At 34.6% G+C, this 21,239-nt stretch overlaps 1 protein-coding gene across 5 annotated transcripts in view; it reads left to right on the top strand.

The window, feature by feature from the left end:
- Positions 1-21,239, top strand: part of UBR3 (ubiquitin protein ligase E3 component n-recognin 3) — a 103,205-nt gene that overhangs the window by 44,914 nt on the left and 37,052 nt on the right. For 2 of the 5 annotated variants that reach the window (XM_015634519.3, XM_033516151.1), the window contains 10 exons: positions 407-511; positions 1,390-1,563; positions 1,774-1,803; positions 3,206-3,666; positions 7,574-7,662; positions 13,938-14,087; positions 14,587-14,720; positions 17,633-17,743; positions 19,300-19,512; positions 20,303-20,439. In XM_015634519.3, coding sequence (XP_015490005.1) covers positions 407-511; positions 1,390-1,563; positions 1,774-1,803; positions 3,206-3,666; positions 7,574-7,662; positions 13,938-14,087; positions 14,587-14,720; positions 17,633-17,743; positions 19,300-19,512; positions 20,303-20,439 — 1,604 coding nt within the window. The remainder of the gene's footprint in view (positions 1-406; positions 512-1,389; positions 1,564-1,773; positions 1,804-3,205; positions 3,667-7,573; positions 7,663-13,937; positions 14,088-14,586; positions 14,721-17,632; positions 17,744-19,299; positions 19,513-20,302; positions 20,440-21,239) is intronic. The other 3 variants (XM_033516148.1, XM_033516150.1, XM_033516149.1) reach the window with 3 other exon arrangements.

Below are 21,239 nucleotides of genomic sequence, written 5' to 3'. Positions count from 1 at the left end.
GGTGTTCCCAGTTATGCTGGCATTGCTTACAGGACTAGGCTCATGAGGCTTTTGGTGATCACATGGAAAGGGAAGGCCTGGAGCAGCTTTTTGCATGTAACTGGCAGTAGTGGTGCCTGTACAACTGTACCTGTCACTCTGGTGTTAAAGTAAATCACAGCTTGAACTAGTAATAGCTTTCAGGTGCAAATTTATTTGACTGGAAAGACATAATATCAAATTTTGCTTTTGTGGTGATGAGCAAAGGTTAGGGTTTTTTTAAACCTCAAAGTAATTTAAAAAAGTTTAAAAAAAAAAAAAATCCACAAAAACGAAGAGTCCAAAATGTATTATCCAGAACATTCTTTTTTAAGTTTACATCTACTGAAGTCTTAATCTTCTATGACGTTTCTCTTTTCCTACCTAGATATTAATGGATCATCAGAATTTATCAGAGCATGTGCTTTGCATGGTTTTATATTTGATTGAGCTGGGGTTGGAAAATTCTCCTGAACAAGAATCAGATGAGGAGGTAAGAATAAATACCATCATTTTCTTCAGAGTACCATGTACAAAATACAGTTTTTTAATGTTTCAGTATTCTTTAAAATTAGATTTTACCATAGTAGTTAGAATAAAACATCTTTATTAACTTAGATAGGGAACAACTAATAAAAACATACTGTTGTGAGAAAGAGTATGGTATCTTGTTATTGTGTTCAGCAATTTCTTTATATGTAGTCTGACAACACAGATTGATGAGCTCTTTACTACTCTGTGAATAAGTATTAGAAATTGTGAAAAAAAATTAAATTGAGTCTAAAAAACTCTACATTTTCAACTGAAACCCTTATCACTGAGCATTTTATTGCTGCAGATCTGTATCTTCTAAAATATGTGAATTAGTCAGAATTCTACTTTTAATGATATTTGAAGAGCCATTATTTTTGTGATTCCAGAGTCTCTTCTATTTTTATATCATCACTTTATACCATTGTTTTTTAACTGATCAGCACTGCTTTTTGACTAAGAATTTGCCACATTTTTTTCCAGAGACTGATTTCTGTATAATTCTGATCTTTTCTATTAATCTTAGACTGTCCAGCTTTGTATTACTCCCTGGAGTTCCTTTTACTTCCACTAGCTAGCAGCTAGCTGGCTGTATTTTGTTATATTCATATAAAATACTTAGACCTATGTATTTATCTGTGTTTACCTGTGGTCCTCACAGGCCTCACAGCACTTACAAATTTTTTAAGAGGTATATTAGCTTTGTTGAGCTACATAATGTTCAACATACTGTTCATATTTCAAGGAGTTATTATGGCCTCTGTAATACAGTTACAAAAGCATAAAAATTTATTTTAATACTTAAGAGAAAGTACACCACAGTTTTCTTAATTGTTTTAGGAATCTGCAGGTGGACAGGAGCGTTGCCATGATAGTTGGTTTCCAGGTAGTAACTTGGTTTCTAACATGCGTCACTTCATTAACTATGTCCGAGTAAGAGTACCAGAAACTGCACCTGAGGTGAAGAGAGAACCACCTGCAAGTACAAGTTCTGATGGTTTAGCTTCATCACAAGTAAGTAGATACAAGCACTAGATTATCTAGGTTAGTTTAAGTTGTTGCCAGTGTTGGCACTTTTGTTAGCATCTTTATGAATTCCTTAGGATACTTTTTTCCTTCGGTTATTTTTCCTGTATGTACTGATAGCAGAAATAGAAGTTAATTCAAATTATGCCTCCTTCCAAATGATGTGTTTAATGACTTTTTTTGTCCTCAATCTACCAGAGTTCAAGGCGGAAGAGCCTCCAGAGAGAGGTAGATCTGTGTGCAGTTTGTTCTCCTAAGCGATTAACTAGCAATGTGCTTTAATTGTGCTCACTTTAACATTCAGTGGAATCTTCTAATTTTCCTGAATTTCCTTTTAATTCATATTGCCAGGGCTCATGCTTTTTTCGTGTTCTTGATGGCAGTCTTAGGTGGTAGAATTTTAAGCAATGAAATGCCTTTACATTTTTAATATGTATTTGGAAATAAAAGCTTCCTATCAAATATAAAATGTTGTTGGTAGCTTACTGCTTGAGCTTTGTGTTTAGGTCTGTTTGATCTTGCCAAGATACTACTAACATTTAATAATGTAGAATAGTCCTAGCTTTCTTGAGTCAAGGTAATTGAAAGTGTTTTTGAAATGATTAATAGCAATTTGTTGTTGCTGTTGTTGTGAAAACAAAGGAATATGTAAATGATGGGATCCTGAAAGATTTGTAGCCAGTAGATGATAGAATCTCTGTGTCAGTGTTGGTTTTATATCTATTGTATACAGCACTTCAGATTACTGTGTGCCAGATGTAGTGAAATACAATGGATATTTCTTTTGCATGTTCATGTCAGAAAAATAGACAAAATCTAAAGTAGGGAGATGTCATAAAATCTAAAGTAGGATAGATTAAAACATAAAGAAGGTAGGTGAGGTGATGGTCAGCATCCTATTTTTATATTTGACATCTCTTAATTGCCCAGCCTTCTGAGGAGGAGAGGGTAAGATGTTAGAGTGCTGAATTTCATGTTCAAAACCTTGAGGAAATGTCTGTGGACTCGGTATATATATCCTTGATTTGGTATTGCAAGCAAGAGTAGTACAAGATAGATCTAAATGGGCTCTGTCATTAGTGTAACTGCACTCATGCTCACATGCCCTGGACAGCAAGTTCTACTGGCTAACAGGAGTGTGCAGCTTCTGGGTCTTACCTAATTAGTCCAGATAAAATGCTCAATGCCCATGGGGATGTGTGGGGTCACCTGTGTTCACCTGTGTGTCATAATGAGTTACATTGTGCAACAGTGCTCAGTAGACTTGAGTAAAGGCATTTAAATCGCATAAAGATACTGAAATTATTACAATTCTAGAAAAACTAAGGAAATATTTAGATAATAGAATTGTAAGTTAAACTAGAGTAAAACCAGTTGTTAGTTGCTTTGGTATGGATATTTGCCTTTAGTACTTGGCTTTTTATGTAGTTGCATATAACAAACCTGTACAAAAATACAATATGCAAGTTTAGTATTTTGCTATCCTAATTTTCAATACATTTTAGGAGTGAAGAATCTTTAAGTTTCAGTTTATTTTTCTTCCTAGTGTCAAATATTTTCCATAGTTTTAGAATTGTGTGCTGTTTAGACTTGTATTTTTGAAAATTAATCATGATAATTTTTTCCCAAGAACTCAGGGACAGCTCAAGTGTTCAGTTTGGTTGCAGAACGTAGAAAGAAATTTCAGGAGATCATCAATCGGAACACCAGCGAGGCAAATCAGGTGGTTCGGCCCAAAACGTCGATGAAGTGGTCAGCACCTGGTGCAACTCCACAGTTAACCACAGCCATTCTAGAAGTCAAAGAAAGCATACTGTCTTTGCTGATTAAATTGCATCACAAACTCTCAGGAAAACAAAACTCTTACTATCCTCCATGGCTGGATGATGTGGATGTTTTAATCCACCCAGAAATTCCAAGATACTCTCATGGAGATGGAATGACGGCAGTAGAAAGAATTTTACTGAAAGCTGCTGTGCAGAGCAGACTGAATAAACGTATAATTGAGGAGATCTGCAGGAAGGTGACGCCTCCTGTACCACCAAAAAAGATTAGTTCTGCAGAGAAGAAAACTTTGGATAAAGAAGAAAGGTAACATTAATAACAAGATAAAGGGGCAGGAGGACAGTGTATGTTGTGCATCAATTGATTTATCTTTAGGATTTTGTTTGAATTACATATTAAAAGAATAAGTCATAATCTTACAGTTCTCTTTATCTGATTTGAATATGCATTATTTACATGGATACTGAGGAAGAATTTGTACCTTGCTCTTTTAGATATTTAAATTAGGAAGTTTTAATAATAATTTCATGTGATATACATGCTCACCCTTTATGTTGCCATTTATAAAACTCATACATACAAAGGTGTAGAATTAAGATTGTGTTAGTTTTTGTGGCTTAACCTGCAGGGAAGTTAGAATTTTTATTTGTATTGTCATTTCATTCACAGGCACACATCACACCATAATTGTTTTGGGGTTTTGTTTACCATATATGGATTTAGTAATTCTACCTTTTTTTTTTTGCTTTCCTGACCCATTAAATTTTAAAAGTACTTTAATTTTTTTTGTAATTCTTGTCAAAAAAAAAAAAAAAAGAACTTTGTATTTTCTTACTATGTGGTATGAAAACTCACATGGCAGATATCTGTTTAAGGCTGAATTTTTATTTTATTTTTTTTAAAGTTTGGACAGTTTGAGTTTGAGTTTAATAATGGAACCTGAAAGTCCCCAGATTATTAGCAGTGTTGAAACTGAATGTAGAGGCCCTGCTTCTTTTGGCTTTCAGTGAATGTTGTATTGGCATGAGAGTTCTATGGAAGAGGAATTAGCTAGGGGATGGCTAGGAGCTGACAAAGAGGTGGAAGCTAGAAATGACAGGGGTAGTGTTGAAACTGGGATGGAAGGAGGAACCTTGTGGTCAGTGTACCAGTGCAAAAAAGAGAAGATGCCAGGGCAAGTGATCAGTTGATAATGGAAAGACTCAAGCTGGCAAGCTGGGATGTTACAAAGCTATATGGGGAACTGGGTTGTCAGGACAAAAATACTCAGAGAAGAGTAGCAAATTAAAAGACCCAGATTTTAGTGAAAATCTCAGTGGGGAAGAATGGGGTCTTGAGAGTTGGTAGGAGAAGAAGAATGTTGAATAGGAATGCAAATGTCTGGAGGGTATGAGAGATGGATACTGATGTTTGGAGGATGTCATAGACTCAGCTGCAAAGAAGAGGTGGCCGGAGTGGGAAGAAGTGGGAAGTGCTGCAAAAGGCTGGATCATGGGGTTTGAAGGGAGTGGACAGTGAGAAAGTGAGTAGAAAGTGGGGAATTCAGGTCAGAGTACTTACCACAGGAGTTGAAGTAGAGAGCACAGGCTGGAATGGACAAGAAGACAATTGAGTACATGTTCATGCAGTATTTTGAAGGGTTTATGTAACCAGAATATGTAGTTATGGTTCTAGAAATTTGAGTAGAAAAGTGCAGTCATCTGACTCACTTTTGAGTTGGTTTCTGGATTACTTCTATTTTTCTGCTATTTTTATTTGTTTGAAAATAAATTTTTCATTATAATCTCTCTGTTTCGTCCAAGGCCTACACTGGAAAATTAGACATAAGAATATGGAAAATAGATTTAATATATTTGTATATTGAATACTTTACAAAGTATTGTATGTATGTTACATACTTTACAAAGTAAAATTATTTTTGTCTTGGTAGTGTTTATTTAATTGTTTAGTTTTCAACATTAATTATAATAGTTCATTTAATGAGAGAAATAGACAAGGTTTAGCATGTAAAATTGCTAATCAGAAAAAAAGTGAATAGCTGCTTTAGATAAAACACAGCTGTATCTTGGGCACATAATCATTAATGTGGTACTCAGTAGTGCTAGATTTATTTACAGGAGAAGCAGGGACATGGATGAAACAAGTAACTTTTCATATAGTAAAGGGTAAGGTCATTCCTTTCCCTCTATAAAAGGATGTGGTATTTTCAAGGATCTGTGGGAGGCATGCTAAGTTTTTAGTTAAGTTTGGGGGTTAAAGCAATGGTAAAAATAAATGTTTCCCATTTTTTGTTGTTCTGAGTGATTACTGTCTTCTCAAATTTATAATGGTATTGGTGGACCCATGATTTGTTGATGTTTATTGAAGGACAATGTTATAAATGAAATGACTAAACCCATGGAGTGACAATGTTCATAAAGCCAGGCTCCAATTTTTACTGTTTTGATTGTTTAATTTTTCCCCCTCAATTCCAGTTTTGTATCAGTGAAGACTGAGCAGGCTGAGAATGTTAAGCAATCACCTTTTTTAGCTTACTTCAACATATAATGGCATCACTCAGGCAATGGATTGTTGCCATAGAAACTGAAGTACAGAACTAGAAGCAAGCTTGAGCTGCTTGCAGTATTTTTTCAGTTTCAGTGTTATATTCCCATGGGCCATCATGGAAAATTACTGAGCTGTACTGGATCTGTCAGAGTTTGTTTATGTCTTCTTATTAAATGCATCTATTTACAGTCACTCTGCTTTTAGTCAAGGTGTTTATTGAGAAATTTCCAGAGAGAAATAAATAAAATCAAGTCTAATGAATGTTCTGGTCTGATCCTCAGAATAATGTATCTTAGTGATGTTGTAAATAGAAGTTATTTTGAGAAATGGTGACTGTACATTGTAGCAGATAAATGTGCCGAGGTATTTGGGTCTTTCAGACCCATGCCTTTAAGAAAACAAGTTAGAAGCTTTGACTTATAAGCAAGTCACCTCAGGATGACAGGTTATACTATGTGAGCTGATTTGGGCCCATGCATGCCAGTTCCTGTGCCAGGACACTGATAATCAGACAGTGCTTGAGACTAAAGAGGACTCACCCATCATGGTATCAGATGCCAAGTGATGTTTTTAAAGCCCATGTTAGTTATCTGAATCATCTCTGAGCAGTGGAAAAAGTGCACAGTAAATGCTGATGGCACAGAATTTGTAGCTCTGCTAAAGCTTCTGTAGCTGCACTGGGGAGGTGCTGTGTAAACCCCCTCAGCTGAGGGCATTTTCTGTGTGGTGAGCAGTTGTGTAGGGCTTTTGTTTGGTTCTTCCACTTCTACTCTCCCATTTCCTCTATTTGTAAACTCATGTCAAAGTAAAGAAAATTAATGTCTGTAGTGTTTATTTTTTTACATCCCATCAGTATTCCTCTACCCACTGCAGTATATATTTATACAGGGAGTTTTATAGCTGGTCATACAGCCTTGTACAGGTCACTGATACAGTTTAAATAGGATAGATAAGAGTAAGTCTCTGATGTTTTTCCTTTATAAATCCAGAGCTGTGATTAACAATGAGGAAAAGTTAGTGAAGTCAGCTTGGCTTCAGGGAGATAAGGGCTTTCAATCTGAATGCAATCTCAAGATTCTTTAAATCCCAGTATAAAAGCTGTTGGTGACCAGTATCTTGGGTGGAAGTGGGGGAGAAGGAACCACTGTGAGGAGGCTTAGCTAGAAAATAAATTATTCGTAATTGTTTCTCATGCCATCATGATATCAAAAGGGTAGGCTTTTATTATTGTTAATATTATTAATTATTGCATTATTGCAAATGTTGGTTTTTCACAGAAGTACTCATTTTTGTACAAATAACATTGCTCTCTTGTTTGTTCCCCATGTGTAACAGATAAAAAAGGTTCTTGGGTTCCTTTTCTTGTGATGGTATGACGTAATCTGTTAAAAGATCCTCTGGTGAACACCCTTGAAGGATGTTTTAGGACAGGATTTTCTGTTTTTTCAGATTCAAACAACACAAGTAATGCAAATTTCTTTTAAAAAGTCTGCTTTAGGAAAGCAAAAGATTCCTTTTTTAGGCTTGGAAATTATTCCTTTATATCAACCTTAATTGGGAATGATACTGTTTCAGGTGGTAATTGTAATCAGCTTGACATTTAAAAGGTTTTTCTTTGCTCCATTATGTATGCTTATTTTTTCTTCTTCCCCCTTCTTTCACACAGACGACAGAAGGCTAGAGAAAGGCAACAGAAGCTGTTGGCCGAATTTGCCTCGAGGCAGAAAAGCTTCATGGAAACTGCCATGGATGTTGGTAAGTTTTTGTGTGGTTGGCTGCTTGCTTTTGTGTCTTCCACATTAGTATTAAGGTTTCTACTCAGTTTAAAAAACAAAGGCACACACAAAAAAGCCCCAACCATCGACTACTCTAACCAAACAGGAAACCTTCCCCTAGATTCTACTTTTGTATCTACTTGTTAACTTTATACTTCTTAGGGAGTTTAACTTTGATTATATGACAGATATTACTGAATACATAATTGCTAAAGAATAGATTAAATCTGTAGGACATAAATTTATTCCTAGTTTTTGTTAATATACAGTACATTAAATGATCAATGTGTGATATGTTTTAAAGTATTTACATTCTATATAAAATGTCCCCAAATTAGTTTGTCTTTTTAAGATTGTATTTTTCTTTAATCTGTAGTAATAAAATTTAAGATTATTTCTCCACAGAGCCTCAAAGTTCAATAAGGTGAACATTTTGCCTTTTAAATGTGTTTATGGATCTAAGGAAAACATAATTTTTAGATCACCTTAGTTTCTATAAGTGATAACATTGTATTCTGTTTCAAATACTGGCTTTACAGCACAATCAAGTCTTGTTTTTCTTGAGGATGAGTTCTTTCAGATTCTCCTGTGTAGAAGTGCATAATGCTGGTTAGTTTGTGTTCAGCTGAGGAGTGGAAAATATTTTTGTCGTTTGGGTCACTTCACAGAAAATTAGCACTTCTGAAAAATCAGGAATCTTCCCCCGCCTTCCATCAAGTATCATCTGCTGTGAAGTTTTGATTTGAGTTTAAGCATTGGTTAGAAATATTTTGACAACTGTATTTGCTGGAAAAGTCTGTCTTTTGAAATTTTTTAATTCCCTTCAGTTCATAGGCTGTTGAGAAGATTTATTCATTTATACTTATTAAGGTTTTGACTGCCTTAGCAGTCTTGGATGGGGCTGTGAGTGACCTGGTCTAGTGGAAAATGTCCCTGCCCACAGCAGGCAAGGAAGGTTGGAACTTGAAGATCTTTAATATCCTGTCCAACCCAGACTGACTAAAACTCTATGAAATTAATCACTCTATATATGATATTATGTTTGGAGGGTGTGCAATACTCTAATTTTCATCTGCGAACTTTGTATCCTAAGTCAGCCTCATTAAATGCCAGCTATTTGTTTGTCATCTATTCATTGAAGTAAGGAAGAAGGGAAGAAGAACCTTGCAGTTCTCCTTATTAAAAATTAAGTCTTTATATGGTTATGGCTAATTGGAAGTAACTGGGAAACTTAGATCCCTCAGTCACTTATATTTTGAATTCTTCATATCACAACTTTGAAATTGAGGAGATATATATATCAAATCAGATGTGTGTATATCTATATACATATATATTGATAGATATGGATATACATGTACCTATCAATAGCTATATAGCTAGATTTGCATATATACATAAATGTGCATGGATACTTCCATGCATAAGTTTTATAAGCTATGTTTTAAGGTAACTGCTTTGATTTGTGGATGAATCATGGTAGCTAAATCAATAAATTACACAGAATTTATTTTTGTGAAGGACTGTGAACACTTAGCTTTTAGTTAATTAACATTAAATTCTCAGGTAGGCAGACCTGGATTTTTGTGTTTATGATTGTGCATTAAAAATTTCTTGGGCGTGCAAGATTTAAATCACTTGCTTCTTGGTATTTAAAGAATTAATAACTTCAGATGCCTCAATATAAAATGTAGTGTTTGTTGTCAGTTATACCAGATCATGTACAGCCCTGGATAGAATCAACTTACTGAACAACATTTTCATAAAGTTAATTCTATATAAAGACATTTGGCAACAATTTAATAGAATTCCAGGCATTGTGTTAACTAACAATTACTTTGAATTTTCACTATCTGTTTTCAGTGTCTTCTGTGTTGTCATTCCATTTTCTGACTTCGTTATGAAAATACACTGATGTAGTACTATTGTCCATATGTTCAGTACTATGTTCTGACTGGCATTAAAATAGTTCTCAGAAAGTAACTTCATATACCATTATAGTGCATGGAGTTTGTTTCAAAATTTAGCTTCATTTTTGCCAGGAATATTTTCTTCAGGTTTTAGAATCTAAGTGGTTTGATTAGTTGTGAATGCAGTCTCTATATGATACAGAAAATTTCACTTCTTGTAACAGCAATAATACTGTAAAAATGCCGTGATGGTGAAGTATCAGCTCCTTTGTTTTGTCGATGTTTCAGTTGGTGTCATTTGGGCAAATTTATATATCATCATCATCTTTTAAAACTTCAGCTATGAAAAGTAGATGTGATGCATTTGCTGAAATGTAAGAACTGTTGTCATCGGTTTGGGGCATAGCGTTTAAAAACTTAATAATACCTTTGTATTGACAGTATAGAAGATTGGAAATACTCTGATAATAAATGTGTCTAGGAGGAGATGGGAATCATGGAGAAAAGCCAAAGCTTAAAGGTTATTTTATTATAACCCATATACTTTATAGTTTCTAAAGTGTTTAATAAAGTGCACAGAGGCACTGTTAATCCCCTGAGGTATTCCTCTTTGGTTGTTGGGATGCTGCCATTGCATTGAACATGGCTTAAAAGGAAGTTACCTAATTACATGTTAATTATTCAATATTAAAAGTGTCTCATTCTACTAGCAGAATTTATTTATTTGACTTGACATACACAAATTCATCTGAGATTCTTAAAATAAAGGTTGGCATTTTCTTTCACATAGTTACTGTAGAAAAAAAATCCAATTATGTAGCACTTTCGATTTGTGCCCCCTGTTACTTTCTATTTATATTCTGTGACATCTGCAGAACTGCATTGCCATTCAAGCTTGCCTGGAAGTAATTGGGTGAAATTTAGAAACAGTTATGTTAATGAACTAGGATAGAACAGCATCATCCACTGTGCTGTCTTTAGCTGTTTGACTGCAGGATAAACAAAAAAAGGAGAAAAATAAACCAAGAAAAGTGTTCTAAGAACAGCAAATAGAGCTCTTGAGATGTCTCAGGGACTGTCTAGAGTGTCAAAATGTGGTGTTGGTTTCAGCTCCAGAGGCCTTCCTACTCCTGGTTACAGCTCCTCTGAGCCCTTTGAGAGCACTGCCTCAGGATGATGCCATGGTTTATCTTGTGATGTGGAACTCTGTGCAAGACATTTTTGAAACTTCATAACCTTCAGAAGGGACTTGATAAGAACAAAACAAAACCACTCGAGTCTAGGTTCATAGTAGCCTTTAACAAATTTCAGTTGTATTTGTAAAGATCTGTCTGAATTTTATGAAAACAAAGTATGATCTGTCCCAGGCCAGCTGCTGAACTACTTATCATATCGAAAATTTGTAATTTGGCTAAGTTGTTAATTACAAATGCTAAGATATCTTTCATTCCTTCGATTTTTTCATGTGATTTTTAAACTTTTTTAATGCATCCTGATCAGTATGCAAATGATCTTTTATGTCTTTCTGACAATGTGTGTCTTAGCGGGATGTCATTTTGTCCTTCATGAAACATTCCTTAGTTAGATTTAAAAAGAAGCGCAGAGTTTTAATGCAAGGTGACATATATTTCCTAACACTCAATCTTCTGAACCCAGATAGAAAAATAAATTAGGTACTGATCTCTTGAGAATATATATGCTGGGTCAGGGCAAAGAATATTAGCATACTAATGGTTGCTTTGATACCAAGGGGCCACTTTGACACAGTGTGTACAGCAGGACAAATGTTGACTACAGTCAGTGGAGATTGTGAACTATATTTTCTGTGTTTACAAAGCCCTTTTGGTTTTGGGGTTTGCTAGGTAGAGGAAATAATAGAATGCATCCTTAGCTCTGGAGAGTAGAAATGAAATTAAATTCAGGTAGCAATGCATTCTGCAGTCCATCAATATGCTAGCTTTTAACAGACATCAGTAATTTGTTAGGAGGTAGGAAGTGCTAGGTTTTTTTAACTCTGTGTCTCTACTTCTATTGGTACAAAGCTATTTCATCTATATTATAGATACTATACTAAAGCAAATTAATTAACTTTTTTAAAACTCTTGGGAATTACAGGGTTTGGCTCTTCCCTGAATTTTTGTCACATTTTAAATTTGTCTGTCCTCCTTCAGTGTTTTAAGGTTCATATTTATTCAGATTTGTGAAATAATTCCTAAGGACAAAGAAAAGAACCCACTGTGAGGGGATGAGGTGTACTACAACATAAGACAAATCTCATGGCAGAAACCTGGTGAACTGATAGCAGTACCATGGGAATTACCTTGTATTTTTCATTGGCTCCTTCTTCACACACTGACATCATTACAAAGGACAAATCTATGAAATCAAATAGGTTAAATTTTTGGAACTAGTTTAAGTGAACAATTGAGGTTTATCAGAGTCAATTCAAAAAGATGTGACGGGTTTTGTTTGGTCAGTTTTTCTGGTATTCTTACTTATTTGAGATTTTAATTTCTTTACAATATCCCATTCTTTTATTAGTTCAGGTGCAAATTCTTTTATTAGGAAGCCTTCCTTGGTGCTAGCTAGTAGCTTACTTTCCTTGAAAGTTTATTTGCCAGAGTACCCTGGCTACATCTACATCTAAGTAGTTGTGAAGGAAGCATGCATTTAATCATTGAGTTCGAAAATTAAATTAGCCTGATTTTTATGTGCCTGTTCCTCATAGGCAATAAAAGTATAAATTGCATATATTGAACTGATTTTAAACACCTTTTAAATCCTAAGTTCTGGGGTTTTTTTCCTTCTGGTTAAAAATATGCAATTTAGGATGAATGAATGTTATTTTGTAAATTAAATATTGACAGATTTTGGTGACTTCCATTATATTTCTCAAAATCAGATTGATACATTGTATTTTCTTTCTACACTTCTGAAAAATGTAGCATATTTTGGTTGCATATTTTCTATTATATTGATAATATTTTAGAAAAAGAGGGAAAAGAAAGCTGAAACTCTAGTCCTTGTCATTTCTTGCATTTGATCCATAGGTGTACGTGATCATGCATTATACAATTATGAGGTGATGTTAAATATAGAAAGTGTTTACTTCCCTCCCTACCATTTGTTTCTAAGTTCCATGGATGTTTTAGACATTTGCAGTTGATGCATTGTGCTTTTTACTTCATTGTACATCTGGCTGCCACTAGATGGTGACAGACATGTGTACAATATTAACAACTGCACGTCAATGAAGATCAAGGTTCATTTTTATATAACCCTCAATAACTGACTACAAAATCAGTACTTACTAGAACATTTTTTTGATTCAGCCCTGTGAGCAATAGCATTGCATGGAACTTTTTATAGCAAAGAAGTATTCTGCCTGGCACCCAGCAGGCCTCTCCTTATGGCAGCAGCCTCCTGTGCCAAACTTGTAGTAGACTTTCGAAGACAGAAGTTCTCCTAAAAGCAATTCTGCATGCAGACTGTTGCTGTACTCAAGGTTTTTGGATTCTCTATCCAGTACCTCAGCCTACTTAATCAGAGGGAAAAGTGGTATGGTTGAAGGTAGGGAGGAAGTGTTTTCCTTTAGAAAAATTATGTTCTAGGAAAGACACAAAGAACCCACATATTCTAGATTAAGAGGCTGGCTTTATGTGTTCCTGAGCAGCCAGGAGTGGATCATTTAGTCCTAAGGTGCTTTTCATTCAAGCCAATAAAGAATTCTTTCTTTGACTGTAACATAGCATAAAGTGGGTTGCCCTGAAATCAGCACCACCAACTCATGTGATTGAAGCTACCTCAAGTGCAGTGGCTTTGATACTTCAGAGCTGCACGTTAATAAGGCCCAGTTCCTAGAAGTAGCTCCTAGGAAGTAGCAATGTGGACCATTAAAAAAACAGATAGTCATTTTTCCTTCAAATGGTTGTTTCAGTCAGCTGTGAGCAAATCTGGTTTTACTAGAGTGTCATATTGTTGCCCTCAATCTCTCTATGTTCCAAGTTTTCAGTATAGTATCTAATGAAATAGAAGTTAGTTCTCTGTTTTATAGAAGTTTTAAATAAATCAAGTTTAATACAAAACTCAAATGAAACATTTAATTCCACAGGGAGTAATTTTGCCTGTGGAAAACCATATACTTCATTTTGCATATGTCTTTCTTGGAAGTAGAAAGCTTAATTTCAAACAACTGACAATGTTTTAGATGTGGATAAACTAGAGAAATTATTTTGTAGTTTTTTCATCACTACCTCAATGCAGATGGATTGGACCTCCTTGGATGGAAATCCTCAATTGGATTTCTTTACTTCTGTTTAATATCAAATTTCTTATTTGTTTTTAGAATCACCAGATGCTGATGTTGCCATGGAGGTAGCTACATCCGAACAGCATGTTTCTGAGGCAATATATGACTGTGTTATTTGTGGACAAAGTGGCCCTTCTACTGAAGACAGACCTACAGGGCTAGTTGTACTGTTACAAGCGTCCTCAGGTATGAATGTGTGGCTTGTAGAAAAAGCAGTGTTTCTGCAGCTTTTAGCATGTGTGCATAAATCCTTTTGTGTTTCGTGAAGTCTGGAAGCACGGGGTTTCCCATTTTTTTTGGTGGATGTTCCTCTATGAGACACATAAGGAACTTTTTAAAAGTTTGGGGAAAGAACAAACAGTTTAATTCCCTACTGCTTTCTATTAGCTTTTGCAAATGCATCAGTGCACTACAGACCTGCAGGAAAATCAGTACTGGAAGGAAAAGAAAATTAAACAGCCATCAGTGTACATAGATACGAGTGTTAGTGGATATAGATGATAGAGGTGTTTGTGTATATATGTGTATATTATATCTATGCATATAATGTAGAAGTGCAAAAGAGCAACTTTCAGTATTTAGATTCTTTAGTAAGTTTTTACTTTTTAACATCAACAAAGCGCATTATAGTTACAAACCAAAAATGCCTGACATTGCATGTGTATTGCTGCTTTTTTTCACGCAGTGTTGGGGCAATGCCGCAACAGCACTGAGCCAAAGAGACTCCCAACTACTGAAGAGGAGCAGATCTACCCCTGGGATACCTGTGCAGCGCTGCACGACGTGAGGCTCACAACCCTACAGCGATACTTCAAAGATGTAAGGATGTCATGTGAACAAGGCCACCACTTAAGAAAAATTTGTATGTGAGAAGATAAATGAAATTAGAACATAGAGTTCTCCTAGTTTCATTTCTACATTTAGAGAATGCTTTTTCATGTTGCAGTCATTCTGAAGTGTTTACATTTCATGGGGTTCTTATTTATAAATAGCTTCTGGTTTTTCCCAGTCATATTTGTGGCAATAGGCATCTAGTATATCTACAGGCTACACAGTCATTGAACATCCATGCAGACACACCCTAAAAGAAGGTATTTCACAACCCAGTGTGACCACACAATTGAAATTTGGGTTCATTGTCTAAGCAAACTCCAGTTGTCCTGTAGCCAAAGTATTTTGGAAGCACAAAGTAAGTGGAAAGAGTTGCTTGAATCTGTAACAGATTTCTGAGCCACTACAGAGAAAGGGGAGTATGAGTGGATGGAAAGGAGAAAATTCATAATTGTTTTGATACAGTCCTAAAAATGGGTCAATCTTTTCAGAAAACATCTTATTCTTAGGAAGATACCATGCATTTCCTTGCTGGAAAATGAAACTCAAAAACACCTAAACAAAAATTGTTTTCTGACAAATGATTTTTTTAGCTGAGAATAAGCCTGTGGACAAGCTTTTCTTCTTTTGACATTGATGATACTGGTTTAGTGTTTCAGATAGTTAATTAATATCTTTTTCCTGCTGAAGTAATAAAAAGCTTTGAAGTAGTGCTGAAGTGGAGCTTTATTTTTGCATGTTCACATACTACAAGTGGAAGGAGTTCCAATCAAAATGTTACCAAAAACTTGATCTTATTGAAGTGTGTATTTCCCTTTCTGTGCAGTAACACTACCAACAGATTAGTCTAACATGCACCATAATGGAATGAGCAAATGCATCCTACTTTCAAAAATTCCAGTCCTGTTTCAAACATCAGTTGAGTTAGCTATTTTTCCTTTCACATTTTCAGGTCAGTACTGTGCTAAAAAAAATGTCTCTGCATGAAAGAACTAATCCTTAGATTGTTTTGGACATAAAACTGGAAACATCTGCCAGTGTCTTGAGTGTCTTGTTCAGGCTGAGCTAAGCAGTAAGAAGTCCTATTGTTTATCAACTGTGTCCTCTCCAACAAGTGTACTTCCTCTAATAGATTTTGGGAGGCAAGTGAATAATTCCACTTAGATGTAAAAATTTCAAGTTATGAAATATGATCTAGCTTACTCAGCTAGAGGAAAAAAAAATCAACAAAAATGCCATTCAAAAGCTACATGTTGTATAGAGATGGGGCAAAACAGATCACTTCTTCTGTCTTGCACTTTCTTAGCTGGAGTTTGATGCTCGCTTTCAGGGAGTAGAGTTCTTGCCATTAAAGGAAAAATCATTGAAAGGGATTATTTTTAATATGGAGAGGTATGACTAAAGATTAGGAGATAAAATTTCATATACTGAATTGATAGGACTGTTTCCAGAATCACACAATACTCTTTGTTAACCACTAGTTTGATATAGGTGTGCTCCATTCCAAGCTTGTGGCTTGCTTTGGACTCTCCTTTATTTCTGAGCTCAAGAATAATAGAGTAAAGCCTTTCTGGCTAAGACTTTGAGGATATTTTCTTGTTTGGTTGGTTTTGTTAAATTCTTCTTTTACAAATGCTACTCAGTAGCATCATTAGATATATGCAGTAAATAATGATTTTTCTGAATGAAATATTACTTCTCTGGGGCTTAGCTAGGTATATCATACAACATTATTAAGACTGCAGTCTACTAAATCATGCAGGAGCCAGCAGGAGAAAGTCTTTTTTATTTCATGGCCTGAGAGGCTCACAGCACATTATGAATGACAGGTTGAGGCATGGTAAACAGGAGGACATCCCACAGCAAAAATTTGTTATTTTGCTTTGGTTTCCAGCTCACATGCAGGAAAAAAAATTAAAAAAAATACACACACACACACACACACATATATATATATACTAGGACACCCTTAGAAAATGCAAGTATCAAAGTTATTTATGGTACTCTGATTTCACATCATACATTAAGACCATTGTACAGTCAGTGTACATTAAAAATTATTTTCCAATTCTAGTAGCCATAAATCTTTCTCTGTTCTTTAAATGTATAACCAGAATGTACATTTCAGTCTGTGTATGACATTTTTGAGAAATGGAGATTTAATACTTAGACTAACTCTAGTTACATATTCTGCAAAAGAATTTTCTAGAGTTCCTTATAAATTTGCCAGAGGTGATTGTTTCTTCAGGTCATTATTTTCTGAAAAAAAAAAAAATACCAGTGGGTAACTTTTTTGGAACTGTGAGCTGTAAGTGCAGTCTTCCAATAAGGCCAATGTTTTCAAAACAAACCTAATATACAACTAAGTTCCCTAAACAAGTATTTGTTTTCTTTTCCAATTATGATGAGTTATATATGATGCTGTTCAACAACTCATTAAAACCCCTAAGTGTTTACACTGAATTTTAATAACAGATTGTCGTTTAATTATATAGCAGTGGTATTGTTATTTTGGTTATCTACAAAACTGAATGAAATGTGTTGGAACTGTATATTGCCCTTGTAAATGGGATAACTTCTGCTATTGGAACAGCTGTTGGAGTTAGACCCACCTTCATGAAGTAATACAAAAGATTCCTTAAAGAAATTGTTATCTTAAGTGATAAGAACTGCCGAAGTTTAACTATTGGAAAGAATGGCGTAATAGCAACCATGTCAGTCAGCACAAATAAACACTTTTTATAAAATTGATTTCTTTCTTTATTTCCTCAGGATATCTTTTAATTAGGTAGCATGCTAATAAAAATCTGTCTATCTTGTAAATCTTGAAGTTTTGGTAAACACTTTTTTAGCTTTACATACAATCATTGTTTTTTCTTACTGTTGTTGCTTTGCTTTAGAGTTCCTGCCTACAAGCAGTGTCAATAGGCTGGGAAGGAGGTGTTTATGTACAAACTTGTGGTCACACTTTACACATAGATTGTCACAAATCTTACATGGAATCCTTACGGGTAAGTAAAACTGAAGATCATAGTTGTTTATTTGGATCTGAACAGCTTTAACTGAAATCAATTGGATTTATGCTGTTCAGATCAATTAAATGTTTTGTATGAATGTACAGAATGCTTTTCTTATGTTTCAAGAGTTTACTAACTTAATCTATTATTGCATCTTGACATTATTAACAAAAGTACTTTGTTTTCAGTTACTCTGATATATCACAAAAAATCTTGTACAAAATTAAGCAGTGCAAAAAAATGAAAACTACATGAGGACTTCTTATGTCCTCATTAACCAATTAATCATTAACCAGCATTTTTGTTCAAGATTACTTACAGGATAATTCTTCAGGTTTTGGGTTTGGTGGGTCTTTTAATGGGGTTTTGTTTGGGGGAGGGGAATGGTTGGTGGGGGAGGGAGGTTGTGGTTTTTTGGGTTTTTGTTAGTTTGTTTTTTTGTGGTTTAGGGATTTATTTTTTGTTGATTTTTTTGTTGATTTTTTTTCATTTTGAGAAAAATTGTGCAAGTTTTTCCTTGTATTTTAACAAGCAATTCCTTTTATTTTTAGTATCAGCATTGCTCATACTGTGAAACTTAACCTCTAAAGAAACTAGGAGGTGTGCAACCTTTCTTGGATCCCATGATGAATTTTTCATTCCATATTAATTTAAATTTGCTTGCAGCAGTAATTGTGTCATCAAGATAAATATAAAATAACATAAAAATTACATAAAATAATGTAGCAGCAAAATCTGGACTTTCATGGTAGGGTCTCACTTTACAGAATTTTAGAAAAGAGATTTTTTGCATCATATAAATTCTGAAGTAATTTTTCTGGTGGATTCTTTATTAAACTTGAAACAAACTGTTACTCCATGTAATTGTGTTCTTGGTTATTTAAGTGAACTTCTGATCTAGCATGTTTTACTAGTACCTAGATGAGTGCATAATAATTTTGACTATTTACTACCATGTTTAGGACTGAGATAATTTATATAGACCTGTGTTCATTTGGATAAAACATTTATTTTTACATAATACAATTAGATATCAGCATGGGAAGCCATGGAGGCAACTCAAAAAGCAGTGTTTCTTGCCAATTAACTGGCATACTGAGGACACATCCTCACTTTCCAAACTGTGTCCATTCTTTCGTCCTTCATGTGATACAAGAAATAATCAGGGTTCTCACGCTGCTGGCCAATGGCTCCTTGATTAGGCTTTTTTCAGCCTGTACTTGGAGTCTCGAACTTTATAGAAATTGTCAGAAAGAAACAACAGGCATGAAATGTTGGAAATAATCCATTGAAGTCTTTCTACTTTATTATGGGGATATTGTTGACAATGGAGAGTGCTTAAAAATCAGGAAAATTAATTGAGTTGGAGGATTATAAGACAGTCTTTAGTAGCTAAGACCTTTATCAGTAAAATGGGGAACTGTTCTAATTATTCTTTCTTTATAGTTTGAGGTTTCAGACTTAGGTTTTTTTAGCTATACACCTGAAATATCAAGCTAAAAAAAACTATGATTGTTTGCAAGTTTCAGCTACATCTTTTTTTCTTTTAGAATGACCAAGTCCTCCAGGGTTTTTCAGTGGACAAAGGAGAATTTACCTGTCCCTTGTGTAGGCAGTTTGCCAACAGCGTTCTTCCTTGTTATCCTGGAAACAACATGGAAAGAAGTGTTTGGCAAAGTCATAGTAACAAGTGCATGCAAGATCTTGTGCAAGAGGTGGAAGACCTTCAAGAGCAGCTGGGAACTTTCCCAGTAAGCATCAGTGTAAGGCAGAAAGATCCTTGTTAATTTGCCTCTACCTTTCAGTTTTTACTTTATATTGCATTTGTGATCTTTTAGAAACCTGGCAACCTTGAAAAGTTCCTTTTTTTCTGATATTGAAGACAACATACTATTGTTTTCTTATCAAGAAACTTAGACCATTTAATGTGATACCTACTAAAAATCAACTGTTGAAAGCTGTGACAAAATGTGATTAATATAATTTTTTTATTGAGTACATTTTCAGTTTTCTCCATAATAATTTGCATAGAATGAAGTCATGTAATATAAAATAAATTTATAATTTCCATGCAATGAAAAAATAGCAATAGTAATTGTAACTGGAAGCTATTTAAGCAATGTCTCTTAAGAACTTTGTAAGGTATGGACTATTTTACAGAAAGAGCAATTTGCCGGTGCTTATGTGTTACAAAGCTTCATGAGGTCCTCTGAATGACAGAATAAATGATACTAAATTTTGTTACCTTCAAGTCTTGATGGAGATGCTTTGTGGTTTTGTTTACTTGTACAGTGCAAATATATTTTAAAATAGCACAAGCTCTGAGATTCTTAAACTTAGGAGATGGACAAAACAATTATGTTTTCATATTCAGATCAAATCAGAATAACATTCCAAAATATTCTGGCACTTCTGTGAGACAGAATACTGACTTTTAATGCATATTTTTTCATAACCTGCATTTTACAAATATGGAATTGCTACTCTTTACAATCAGCTGCTGCATTTCTTCAGGTAAAATTAACTAATCTTCTTTTGTATCTTTGTTCATAGTCTGAAACCAACCTCAGTAAAGAAATGGAATCTGTAATGAAAGATATAAAAAGTACCACACAGAAGAAGTATACAGATTATAGTAAGACTCCTGGATCACCTGACAATGATTTCCTGTTTATGTATTCTGTAGCCAGGTGGGTACATTTTTCTTCTTGTATTTTTTCTTTTGTATTGCTCACTAATGGTACTAGGCACTAGATAGCTTTCTTCTTTAAAAAAAAGCATTTAAAAATTATTTCATCCTCTCCAAAAAGGACTTCTTGAATACTCAGTACATCAAGGTTATATTTTCTGATTTTCATATACAGGCATTATACGAGATGAAAACATGTGCCTCTCAGTTAATTTTTACTATGTGCAGCAGTGATACAAAACCCAGAGAACACTGTGTTGTATGCTTTTTTAGTTTTCTTATTAATTCAAGGTTTTGCTTTCCATATATCAAAATTTTAATGTTGCATTTCTTGTTTTACTTTCCCAAATTGTCAAATATACTCTGTATTCTGCAGATTGAGATTTTTTTTCCTGCCATATTGCTAGTTTTTAAATCATAAGGTGTTTTTATCTCTCTGCTACACATTAGTTTTATTCACTTAAAAGAAGATCACAGAAGGAGCTTTTTTTTATTACATCAACAACCAGGAATTTCTCTTCATGTAGTCTTTACACTTCTCAAAGTGTTGAAATGAGCAGCATTTTCTTTGTGATGTTTGACTGTAGTTTCAGAGCTGTCAGTGTCGCATGCACTCTCCAAGAAAATCAGTCCCTCCTATACCATTAATTTTACGGTACTCTGAATGGTTAATTATTCACAGTTACTGTAATACCAGGTTTTCCCATAAGAACTTGAAATACTCATTAAGAAAATAATTTTCTAAACTCTGATTTACTGAGGCCTGCAGGGAAGGTGCTGACTGCAGAGAAACTGCAAGCA

This window comes from Parus major, chromosome 7 (genome assembly GCF_001522545.3).
Source record: "Parus major isolate Abel chromosome 7, Parus_major1.1, whole genome shotgun sequence".
NCBI lineage: Eukaryota > Metazoa > Chordata > Aves > Passeriformes > Paridae > Parus > Parus major.
The sequence above is the reverse complement of the archived record's forward strand: the minus strand, read 5'-3'. Positions and strand labels throughout refer to the sequence as shown.